The following is a 12,792-nucleotide window of genomic DNA, read 5'->3' as shown; positions in this document are numbered from 1 at the left end:
CTTGTCCTTGTTCTTCTTTGTTATGTCATTTGTGTGTGTGAATTCAGGTGTCTGTCTGCTGTAATCCACACTTGGCTCAGCAGGTGATCATGACTAAAGAAAAAAGGTGTATGGACATGTCACATGTCAGTCACCCTCTCATCACTATTGACAAACCAATCCTATTTAACACTTGCGTCAGTCTCTGTTAAGCCAGTGCTTACTGAATGAAATTATTTACCCACACGGATAACCTTTATGAGTTCATCCTGTGTTGAACCTGTATGAGGTTGTCCATGTAACCTTTATTATACACCTTAAATTTTATGGATTGATATAATTTTCAAGTGCCCTTGCATATAGTCCCGATCAAAAGTTTAAGACCACTTGCAAAAATGGCAAAAAAAAGCATATTTTGCATGGTTGGATCTTAACAAGGTTCCAAGTAGAGCTTCAACATGCAACAAGAAGAATTGGGAGTGAGACAAAACATCGTTTTGAGCATGCAATTTATTGAAAACAACACTGAAACCGAAACAGGCTGTTTTACAGCTGATCAAAAGTTTAAGACCACATGCCTTTAAAGAGCCAAATCTGTGCAAAAATGTGGCTTCATTGTCATTTTCTGTCAGGTAGTCACACTGTCATGACAATCTGACAGCAAAGGCAAAATATTTCCCTTTTTAAACGTGGTTGGGTTGTTGAACCTCATAAACGGGGTCTCTCGCAACAAAAAACTCAAGTGGAAGACCCCCAAAAATTTCACCATCACTGAGCTGGAGAATCCAATTGGCTGTCCGTGAAGACATAGGCCGATCTTCTACCCAAGTTAAGACCGTTACTGGTGCCGACTGCAGCCCCTTAACCATCGGATGGCATCTGACACTGAAGGGCTTCAAAAACAAAAAACGTCTTCAATGGCCTTGTCTCCTTGAACGCCACAGAACTGACTGTTTGGACTTTCCAAGAGAGCACCAAACATGGGACATTGAAAGGTGGAAGAAGGCTTTATTCTCTGATGAGAAAAAATGTAACCTTGATGGCCCCGATTGTTTCCAACGTTACTGGCATGACAAGTAGATCCCACTACTCAAAACGGCCTACTATGTCAAACAGCCACTGGCTATGTCCAGATGTTGCAGAGAGCATCCCTCATGACTAAGGGCCCTCGTCTGCGTGGTAATGACTGGGTTTTTCAACAGGACAATGCTACAGTATACAATGCTTGCAGGACGAGGGACTTTTTCCAGGAGAATAACATCACTCTTTTGGACCATCCTGCATGTTCCCCTGATCTAAATTCAATTGAGAACCTTTTCAGATCAATGGCAAGGGAAGTTTACAAAAGTGGACAACAGTTCCAGACCATCTTCACCACTTGCAGAAATGTTCCCACTCACTTCATGGAAATGCTTGCATCAAGCATGCTGCAACAAATTTTTGAAGTGATCAACAGTAACAGTGGAGCTACTAACTACTACTACTACTAACTTGATTTCTGTTTTGGGAGGGTTTAGAGTTTTGTTTTTTTTTGGTGGTGTGGTCCTAAAGATCAGCTGTAAAGCAGCCTGTTTCCATTTAAGGGTTGTTTTCAATAAATTGCATGCTCAAATTTTTTTTTTGTCTCATCTCCAATTCTTCTTGTTGCATGTTGAAGCTCTACTTGGAAGCTTTTTAAGATCCCACTATGCAAAACAGGTTTTTCTTTTGGCCATTTTTCAAGTGGTCTTAAACTTTTGATTAGGACTGTATGTAGGATGAGCTCTCTCTCTCTCTCTCTCTTTCCCAACTGGTCCTAGCTGACCCCTCCCTGAGCCTGGTTCTGCTGGAGGTTTCTTCCTGTTAAAATTGTCACCAAGCGCTTGGGCTAAAGTCTGACTTGAGTTTTCTCTGTATTATTTTAGGTTCTTTACCTTACAATACAAGGTTCCTTGAGGCAACTGGTGATTTGGTGCTATATAAATAAAACTGAATTGAAAATGATTGGATTCAAGAAACGACCTTTGGCATCAGATTTTAACACATGGAAGGTAGGAACAAGAATAATGGCAAAGTGAAAAACTGTGCAGGGACATAGTTTATCCAGGGATTAAAAAAAACAAAAAAACTCTTGCATACTTAGTAGTAGTACTACATAATTATCTCATTATTAATGCAGGAGTATGCACACACTTGACTATTTACACTAAAAACGAATGACAGTAATAATGGTATTGGATAGTTATTCGTGAATGGTAAATTTGCAGATATAGGAGTCGTTATATGTGGCGTTTTCCTTTAATGGCAGTGCACTGACATTCAGGGAATGACATCATTGCGCTGTGAACACGCACGTCGTTAAGTAACGAGAGGGGGAGACAGACTCGAGCGGAGAACGGCCGTCGTACTGCCGGAGCATCTCAGGGACTATTAACAGGGAGTGCAGTCGACGACTGAGCTAAGAGCTGGGGGTATGAGAGCCACCAGAATCCGCTTCCATCCTCCACTACCCGGGCTCTTGTCCGACTGACAACCATCGGATCAGAACCTCCACCAACCCAGCTCTCGGACGAACCTAATATCGGGTGAGTGCTGGGTCAGGGAACCGGAGAAACCAAGGGGGAAAAGGGGCCAGATTCGGCCGAATCAGACGCTCCTATTCACGGCTTCCAAGAGAGGGGGAGGGGGCGCGTAGTAGGGATCTGCACAGGCTTGTCCAGTGACATACATGGGTGCGGTTATAATATAAAATGTGACGAAGTATAATATTAAATATTATTAGCTTTCTTTATTCTATTTTTTTTACAGTATTAACGGGGCTACGCGTATCACGGTTCCGTTAACGTATTTATCCTAGCTTACTCTTAGCAGCTAACTCTTAACTAATGTTGCAGCCTAGCGCTGATGTTTTTCACTAACGTTACTCGAAACGTCCTCAAATTATACAGAAACACTCAATAAACACTCAGTAAATACTCAGTAAATCTTAGCAATTAAAAAAAAAAAACCGTAACTGAAACTACGGCAGATTTGTTGCTCTTGCCTATTCGCCACTGGCTTGCTACTTGTCAAATTGCAAACAGGAAAGAGAAATGTAGCGTTGCCGTTATAAAAAAACAACAACAACATACATTTGTGTTGCAACTTTAGGCGATATTAACACACGCATTCAGCGTGGAGTCTGTAACACGCGAGTTGTTTGTGTAGTAGTGACAGCTGTCCGTGTGCGAGAGGCATAACGTTAGCTCTGTTCTTTTCTTCGTGTGATTGTGAAATCTTTTGGCTCTCTGTTACAGTACTTGTTTGTTTTAAAAGAGCGATAATAATTTCCAAGTATAGCACTTTTTTAAACATCCATCTAAACGATTACATGTCTGGAAAACGCACGATAATTTAACTTCAGATTGAGGTCATTTTAGTGATATATTGTCTGTGTGTGTGATTTTTCAACCACAGTGTACAACATCCTCAGGACATCCTGTCTCAGCAGTCACCACTAAGACTCCCCCCATCCAGCAGATGTGTACTGTACCATCTTAACCAATCCACTCTCGTGTAGACGATTACTACCGTAATAGCACATGGTGTTTTTCCAGTGCAGTGTGACAGGCTAATTCCACTTGCTTCACTTCACACAAGGCACCTTTGAAACCTCAAATCACAGACTCTTCACGTTACTGCAATAACTGCATTTGCTGTACTAAAGTCTGTCTTAGTCTTTTAGTATCTCATGAGAAAATATCTCAAATAATATGGGTAGAGTCTTGTATTTAGCGTCTTGTGCCACTGTTCCTATATGAAGTAATTAACCATTGGCACTTTCGTTGTACCCTTTAGGTGTAACCTTGTGTTAGTGTTCCTCCCTAAATTGGGAGACCTGGCTGCAGCACATGAGACATGAACTCTCACTCTTTAATGACCCAGATCCATCTGCCTCTATCACATCTCCTAGCAGGCTGTCCTCATCAGGTAGAGTTCATCAGGATCATACGGCCTTTGTGATGCAGTTGCTGCTGATGAAAAGCAAGGTTCCGCTGATCCATGATGGTGATTCCTGGGTGTTTTTTAGAGCTTGTGTCTGCGTTCCAGCAAAACTAATATGTGGAGTCATTTAAAGTTGGGATTTTATAATGGTTCTTGAGTTGGCAGATGCAACACAGGGATTGTGAAGAAGATGCAGGGCGTTCTGTGCTTTGCAAACGTTCGGTTGGAAAGTTGAGGGTTAAAACTCAAAAGCGACAGCATTTTATAAACAAGCGTCACCGTAATATGACGTTTTGTTGGAGTAGTGTTAAAGGGTGGCGACAGTAGAAATGTCCATGCTGATAAAGTCTGTGCAGCGCTTTGTGGAGTTTGACATAGATAAAGCCAGTCAGTGCTCCCTGGCTGCTCATGCCTTCACTCGCTTGGCAGTGCCAGCGCAGAGCGGCAGAGAGCTTAGTCTTGCTTTTGCAATGGCTGCACAATGTGGCGTGGTGGAGCGAGCACTAAATAAGTGATGATCCTGCTCCGGCATCACGTGCAAATCAGCTCGACACACACGCACACAAACCCCCCAAAAAAAGCTGTTTCATTTCCTCGTGTGTGCCAAGTCCGTTGATTCTGGTTCACTCCACTTCCAAGTGGAAACTGGCATTTGTGCATGACCTCTCTGTTTTTTTTCCCTGTTTTTCTTTCTCCTCCCTTCCATGTTTTTGCTGATCTCATTGCAGCTGCCTCTCTCTCACCCCTAGCTGCCCTACAAATCTGATCTTGTATTTCTGGGCACCAGACAGCTGTTTGCTAAACAACTGGCCCTGTTTGGGCCACATTCTGTCTCAAAAACATGTGAACACTTGAGTGCTGAGGGATTGGTACACATCATGTGAGCAGTTGACTGACCCTCGAGGATAAATTCCCTCTTTCTGCCCTTAGAGGAAAGTTCAGGAAATGGTCATGGTTATAGCTGAAGTGGTGAAAGAGGAGCGATGATGCTCGGTTTGTATGTTTGTTGCTTTATTTTTAATATCTGCGTTTTCCCACTGTGACAGTGACAAGTTGGCAGCATGGAGCTGAGAGTTGGGAACAAGTACCGGCTCGGGCGAAAGATAGGGAGTGGTTCTTTTGGAGACATTTACCTCGGTAAGTTGAAGCATCCACTTTCTTTTTTCTTTTTTTTTCTTCAGTTCTTAAACGCTTTACCCAGCTTTCTGCCCGGTGAGGTTCTTTCCACATTAGTGTGTGGAGAGCCTGTCTTTTCAAACTGTACCATTCTCTCTCTTTTTTTTTTTTTCCCCCTCCTTTATCCAGGCACTGAACTCAGATTTTCCTTTATGCTCATTCGTCTTTGGTCCTCGTACATGTAAAGGTGCAATTGTCTTGACTGCTGTGGGTATTTCTGCACGTGTCTCTTCAGGTGCCAACATCGCCACTGGTGAGGAGGTAGCCATCAAGCTGGAATGTGTGAAGACCAAACACCCACAGCTGCACATTGAAAGCAAGTTCTACAAGATGATGCAAGGAGGAGGTAAGAAATTAGAGCTTGGACATGCTTGTCAAGATTTTTCAACACATTCCTTCTTGAATTTATTGGCCAAGACGGCATAGGAGATGCAAATCCTATGAAATCTGCTAAATGTGTAAAGTGAAGATGACGATAAATGTCCAACCAGCAGTGTGTGTGCCACGATTCGGGGGCTTTGTTCTGATTTGATGTGTGTCTTCACTAGTGGGCATTCCATCTATAAAGTGGTGTGGCGCAGAGGGAGACTACAACGTGATGGTGATGGAGCTGCTCGGCCCTAGTCTGGAGGACCTCTTCAATTTTTGCTCCCGCAAATTCAGCCTAAAGACTGTCCTGCTTTTGGCTGACCAGATGGTATGCTACGAACCTCTCAGTTAAAGTCAGGGATAATTTTGTGATTTGTGTGTTTTGTAATATTGGCCTTTTTGTAGACTGTGCTGGCCTAGATGTTCGATTTCATTGGTGGCTCTCTCAAGCACAGCTGATCTCACCTTTTGTTCCAGATGAAGCTTCTCTTTATACATCCTCAGGCACATTTTGCCTTATTTTCATATCAATGGAATGAGAAAGCCAAGATGTATTGAGGGCACTAAGGGTATGGCTGGCTTTTTAGATGGGATGAGAACACATTTTGTGTACATAGCTTTCATTGCTGGTTGCAGGGATTTTAAAAAAGCAAAAAAAACAAAAAACAAACTCTACAGGAAGTGGTGACGCTCAGTCTGTTGTGGAGATCATTTACACCAGTAGCTTCAGTTAATAGATATTAATTGCATATGCTGGGCAGGAAGTCAAGAAGTGTAAAGGACAGCCGGAAGGTGACTTGCAGTCTCATGCTGGTTGTTATGACACATTCAGAAACAGTCATACACAAATTGTGACATTTTTGGATTCCAGAACTCTTTGTTTTTGCATGTTTATATAGTGTTTTGATAGTATATACTCAGAAAAGAAATGGTCATGTGACAATAACTGTTTTTCTAAGTTGGAAAATGCCACAGGGGCAGTGCTGAACTCATGGGATGTAAAATATAAGATGACCTGTCATGTCCCATTGTAACCTTTGTTTTTACCTAGAGGCTTTTTGTGCTGCTAACATTGTTTCACCACTCTCCCACCTTTCCTCTCCAGATAAGTCGCATTGAGTACATCCATTCCAAGAACTTCATCCATCGAGATGTAAAGCCTGACAACTTCCTGATGGGACTCGGCAAGAAAGGCAACTTGGTGTACATCATTGACTTTGGGCTGGCCAAGAAGTACCGTGATGCCCGCACACACCAGCACATTCCTTACCGGGAGAACAAGAACCTGACGGGCACAGCGCGCTACGCCTCCATCAACACACATCTTGGGATCGGTAAGACTTGGAGGAGACACCTGAGCCTAATTTGCCTGCATTTTAATGAAGGCTTTGGTGTGTTGGATATGAAACCATGGTGTTAAATTTTGCAGAGTACTGCTGTTATTAAGTTATTTAGACATAATCTGAAGCATTTATCTTACAGCTCTGTATTGTGATTAATGTTTCTTACTGATATAGTAGAGAGAGCTTCCCTTAAGCAGAAAGAACTGTATTAAGGTGCCATATGTTAGTTCAACTTTAGAGATTTTCTGATGCACCAGATCTTTCCTTGTAAAATAATCAGTCAAGTGATTTAAACTGATACAGTCTCTCTGTAATGTTGTTCTTATGCTCGCTGTGGCCCCACAATGTTTGTGGTCGTGCACCTCTCGAGTTTTGTAACCTGGCATGTTGCACTGCAGCCGCTGTAGTATGATCCTGTTGATTTTCACTGCTATTTTAATGATACTCAAGTACAGAAGCTCAGAGATGCATAGATACACAGAAGGAGCTGTGCAATAGTTTGAAAACTTGAGACTTTGGAGAGTGTTCATTGCAAAGTTTTCAACAAAGTCTTTGTTTGCAGTTTAACAACTTCTCCTCTTATGCTATTCAGCTATCTGGTGCTATCGTCTGAGTGGCAATACCTATTGTTCAACAGCTCCCCGTACCCTAATGGAGGGCAAATAGAAATAACTGTGTGATCATGACCAATGGAGACAATATACCTTAAAACGGGGTTTATCCTTGTAAATATATTCATCTGCGTACACTTGTTGGTCAGACAGAGGGGAGAGAGGTTCTCACCCATGTGAGATGTGCTGCCATGCACCACTCCAAGATCCTAACTGCGTGTCGCTTAAAGCAGAGGATGTATGCGACTACCGAATGAACGCTCTTCTCCGTGGCCGGCTAACGAACCAACAACAACATGAGCAAGAGTGGCCCACAGACTGTTTTTGTTTGTGTGTGTGTGTGTGTGTGTGTGTGTGTGTGTGTGTGTGTGTGTGTGTGTGTGTGTGTGTGTGTGTGTGTGTGTGTGTGTGTGTGTGTGTGTGTGTGTGTGTGTGTGTGTGTGTGTGTACACTGCCTCCATCTGACCACAGCAGGCAGGTGGGCAGGCTCCACAGTGGAGCTGACAGCAAATGCACTCTCTGTGTCATAAGCTTTACATTTCATTGAACTGCTGTGACTGTGTTAATGAAGATGTGATCTCAGTAGCCTTAGACTTGTGACTCAAAGAAATCTCATCAGCTCCACAGCAGATGTAGAGATTTCATCTAAACATTACTTTAAATGTGATTCTTTAGAGCCACTCTATGGCACTCATCTCTTTTTAAACCCTCTAGCACTTACCTGGATTTGTGGAATACCTGGAATCTTACAAATTACTATAATCTTTTGCCTTTCACCAAATCGTAACATGATTGAGTTAAAGCACCCAAAAAAATTTATGGTGTTTGAAGTTCTTCCTTGTGCTAAATATTTCTTCTGTGTTGAAATTTACTGACTCTAGCTCTGTTTTCTGTTTAGTGAAAAGTCCCTCTTATTCAGCCATTTAATTTAGGATGTGCCTCTTCGCTGCGGCATCGTTTTATCATCACTGTATCTGATATATATACAGGCTGTAAAGAAGGAAGAGTTATCTGGGATTGTGGGGATGGGGGGTGGGGGGGTGGGTTCACGTTGCTTTGTAATTTCATTCTGATGCTCTTTAAACAAATTTACAGGGCACTTTTTTTTTTTAATGATTGTTATGATGACTAATGATCTTTCCCCCTCTCTCTCATGCGTTCTGTCTACAGAGCAGTCCAGACGTGATGACCTGGAGTCTCTTGGCTACGTCCTCATGTACTTCAACCTGGGGTCACTCCCGTGGCAGGGCCTCAAGGCTGCCACAAAGAGACAGAAATATGAACGGATCAGCGAGAAGAAAATGTCCACACCCATTGAAGTTCTTTGCAAAGGATACCCATGTAAGTGAGGCTCACAGGGCGCCTCTGCATATTACACATACCTCTGAAATTATTTTAAGATGTTGTATTTTCTCAGTATGAAATTGAATGCTAACAATGATCTAATCGCACAAAGTTTACAGCTACAGTGAACTTTCTGTTCTACTCTCATTATTTTTATTTACCCTCTTACAGCGGAGTTCTCCACATACCTGAACTTTTGCCGCTCACTCCGTTTTGATGACAAACCAGACTACTCCTACCTTCGACAGCTCTTCAGGAATCTGTTCCACCGACAGGGCTTCTCTTACGATTATGTCTTTGACTGGAACATGCTCAAATTTGTAAGTTTATATCTACAGTTTCTAACTTGAGCTTTGATTTGTATTTTCACCACATTATAATACGGCTACCTGTCAGTAGTTAGGCTTAAGATGGCTTATCTCATCTAAAAGGGTGCCAGTCGGACAGCTGAGGATGGGGATAGGGAGAGGAGGACTGCGGATGAGAGAGATGAGCGGATCGGAGGAGTCCCCAGGGGGTCTGCATCGCGAGGCCTCCCTCCAGGTCCAAATCCTGGAGCTCCCAACAGAGTCAGGAACGGCCCTGAGCAAGCCATTTCTAACCCTGCCTCTCGGGTCCAGCAGTCTGGTGAGTTTTCAGCTAACTGCTGCATTACGAGAAAAAAAAGAGGAAACAGAATAAGACAGGGCACCAGAGTATTTTTCTTTTTTCTTGAATATTTTTATCTAATCTAGGCGTTTTTATTGTGTTTTAGGTAACACGTCACCACGTGCAATTTCTCGTGCAGAGCGAGAGAGGAAGGTGAGCATGCGGCTCCACCGTGGTGCTCCTGCCAACGTATCATCCTCTGACCTCACAGCCCGCCACGACCAATCGAGAATTTCTACGTCACAGGTGAGAAAAGGCTCTGGGGTTGATCAGGTAACCCACAAGGCTGGTGATGATAATCATTTGTTTTTTACCTCTACATTTTTATTCTTGAACCCTGCTAAAGTAGCTTTGTTTGATTCTTATACTGGGACTTTTTGCCACATCTGTGTTCATCCACAGTCTGTAATTAGCCATTTTAGTTCCGTTCCGTTAAAGATTTCTTCTTTTAGGCTTAGCTCTGGCATCATAGGGTGACAGAAGGTTAGACTTTGGGGGTAGGACAGGCAGATAGATGACTGATGTAATTGGGAGAGGATAAATTAATACATGGTATGTAGGGCTGCAACGATTCGCCCGCATATATGTTTTTGTAACTGCAATACACTACAGGACGCTATGGTGTAGTATCGCCTATTCTGTCTGCCAAGACTGCACTCAATACTAACGAAGAAGAACAGCAAGGAGAGAACGAGATTTAAAAAAAAAATGTGAAAGCATTAACAATGTAATTAGCTTGCAAAGTTATCAGTGTTGTTGTTTGAACTGTATCTAATGGGGTTAGGACATGATTCGTTGTGGTATAATTTTGTCCTGCTTTAGTGTGAGTGTGTGTGTGTGAGAGAGAGAGAGAGAGAGAGAGAGAAAGAGAGATGTAATTGCTGACTCTTTATCTTGAATCTGTACTGTCCTCTGCAGGTCAGCGTGCCATTTGAGCACATGGGAAAATAGAATTTTCCAGCTCTGCATGCAAGTAAAACTGACAGGTGAGGTCTAGCGTGGTTTTTGTTTTTTTGTTTTGTTTAGTTTTTTTAATCGCTTGTTTAATTTAAATATTTGCTCTTGTTTCAGGGCTTCAAGGTATAGTTGTTGCTACAGTTTATTTTCCTTCATTCTTACTTTGTTCTAAGAAAAGATGATTGCAAATGGACACATGGGTCTTTGGAAAAGGACAGTAACTCTTTCAGGATCCAGGAAAATACACGATGGTATCCAGCAATTTTTTTTTTTTTTTTTTCCTGCTTCTTCCTTCCTTCTCCATGAACCCTCTTTACTGAACCTTGGATCATCACTACCACAATACAAATGACAAAGCTGCACCTTGACAGTTGCTCATACCTGCCCTCCTCTTCCTCAAAACATTCCCTCAGCATTCTGAAAAATGTGAAGAACTGTTGGCATCAAAGGAGCAGAAGAGTATCCGGGACATGCATGTGTTTAATCAAAGGTTGATTATAAGCTGACATTATTTTCCCCCCAAAAATGTATTTTTCAATTTAGACACAGCAAAAACATCTTTTGATTTTCTTAATGACATTGGAGTACTTTCCTGTTCTTAAAGGGGGCCTCTTATGCTCGTTTCCTGCTCCATATTTGAATTCTTTGAGCCTACTAATAGAAGTAGCTTTGCATGATTCACAGTTTATAATAATCCATGTTTGTCTTACACTGGGTCTTGCAGCCTCTTTACTCATCTCTTCCTGGAACGGCTTCCCCCTCTAAGTCAACTTTTCTGTTTCTCCCAAACATAACAACTTCATTAGGATATCCCCTCTCTATGACATCACAAAGAGCCAAGACTAGAGAGAAACTGTCTGAAATTGGGGATTCAGAGCAGTCTGAAGCCAAAACATTTAGCTCATGGATTACTTATACTGGGAAACTACATACAGACTATGGAAGAAAATGAAGCATAATGGGTCCCCTTTACTGTTTGTTTTTAATAACCTCTTAAATATAAATAAATGGAGACATGTAGGTCAGGTGATAGAAGGCAAAATGAAGAGTAACTTTGAAAAAGGAATAGTAAGTGATGTTTTTAGCTGCTGTAATGTTTCTGGTGAAGTAGCATTTGGTGATTGCTTGTCCTTCATCCCTTTTGTGATTACTTGCTGCCCCTCAAAACGTAGCCATGGAAGTCTTCGCCACCCCTTACTTGCCTGTTTTGAATCTTTTTTTTCTTTTTTTTTTTTTAAAAAAAAATGTTAGTGGAAATGGTAAAGAATGACGGTAGATGACGCAAAGACAGAACTCTGAAGTCTTGAGGGAAGCTCCTCAGGAAATTTTCAGCAAACCGATTATATTCGACCAGAGACCACAGCTGCCCACTTTGGCTAACAAAAAGTGGCTGCAATTTTTATGATAGTTCTTAACATTACCTTTTTTTATTCTTTTATTATTGAAGGTAATAGGGGGTACTGGGCAGGCTCTTTCAACATTTGGGATCACATTTCAGGGTGCGGTTTGGGAGGGGGGGCATCCAGTAATATACTATAACTATACTTTTTTTTTTTTTTCCCACACCCAAGTTTGTTTACTCCACTGTAAATATTTTTTTATTTCAATGTAAAGCCAAATGTGGTCATTTTTGTTTTAAAGTGTAAAGTAGAAAAATGGAAACTAACAACAGAAATAGGCATTTGGAGTTTGGGTATTTAAAATGCTAAATTGTGGGATGGATTACTGTTGCTGTGCCAGCTGGGTCATCCAACATTTTGTGTATGTGTGAAAGGAAGCGTGATACAGTGAATCCCTGCAAAGAATAATAAATTCCCTTTGTCTTAGTTTTTATGCAGTTTTTTTTTTTAAATAACTGTATTTATGTTAAACTGTCACTCATCATCCTGTAATTTATTGGATGTACCTTCTATGTTTTTTGAATGCCTTTGTTTCTCAGTTGTTCAAAGCCTGTCCACCTTCATCGTTATTCAATACTTAGGGCTTTCAGTATCCTGCAAAAATAAATTGCCAATAGTGTGATGTCACCTTTTGGATTTTTTTTTTTATTTTTATTTTTTAAACCTCCAGAAACCTTGACGATGTCATTAAGAAGAAAGCTTAACTGATGCAATTTGCAGGGATTTGTAAATAGCAGTGTACTGTGTGTAATTACCTTTGTACAGGCCACCATGACCCAGTGGCATTGTAACTGTTGGGTTGGGGATGGTATGGAGAATGAGCCTATTTGGGGGGGATTTCACTTTATGTATTGTGTACTGATATCATGTACAGTTCTTAAACACTCTTTATTTACAGTATTTGTGTATATTTTATGAAGTAATAAAAATTAATAACGTTGCTCACAATTTCTGACTTTTCATCATTTTGTTAGCGGGTGCTGGGTGTGGATATAAAGTTGC

General features: G+C 41.5%; 1 protein-coding gene across 1 annotated transcript; it reads left to right on the top strand.

Annotated features, from left to right (window-relative positions):
- Window positions 1-2,335: 2,335 nt before the first annotated feature.
- Window positions 2,336-12,738, top strand: LOC102778522 (casein kinase I). The gene is made up of 11 exons (XM_006797956.3): window positions 2,336-2,543; window positions 4,989-5,079; window positions 5,354-5,464; window positions 5,667-5,815; window positions 6,593-6,821; window positions 8,612-8,782; window positions 8,957-9,105; window positions 9,217-9,412; window positions 9,540-9,679; window positions 10,352-10,419; window positions 10,505-12,738. The coding sequence occupies exons 2-10, from the start codon at window positions 5,004-5,006 to the stop codon at window positions 10,382-10,384; spliced, it is 1,254 nt and encodes a 417-aa protein (XP_006798019.1). The 5' UTR covers window positions 2,336-2,543; window positions 4,989-5,003; the 3' UTR covers window positions 10,385-10,419; window positions 10,505-12,738.
- The last annotated feature ends 54 nt before the right edge of the window (window positions 12,739-12,792 follow it).

This window comes from Neolamprologus brichardi, chromosome 4 (assembly GCF_056152115.1).
Source record: "Neolamprologus brichardi isolate AB-2024 chromosome 4, ASM5615211v1, whole genome shotgun sequence".
Classification (NCBI taxonomy): Eukaryota; Metazoa; Chordata; class Actinopteri; order Cichliformes; family Cichlidae; genus Neolamprologus; species Neolamprologus brichardi.
Note: the sequence above shows the minus strand (reverse complement) of the source record. Positions and strands in the feature narration are given on the sequence as shown.

Excerpts from the sequence above, each read along its gene's own strand:
- LOC102778522 (XM_006797956.3), top strand. The coding sequence starts at position 5,004 with ATGGAGCTGAGAGTTGGGAACAAGTACCGGCTCGGGCGAAAGATAGGG. Across the intron at positions 5,816-6,592 it reads TGCTTTTGGCTGACCAGATG|ATAAGTCGCATTGAGTACAT; the intron begins GTATGCTACGAA and ends TTTCCTCTCCAG. Across the intron at positions 6,822-8,611 it reads CAACACACATCTTGGGATCG|AGCAGTCCAGACGTGATGAC; the intron begins GTAAGACTTGGA and ends TTCTGTCTACAG.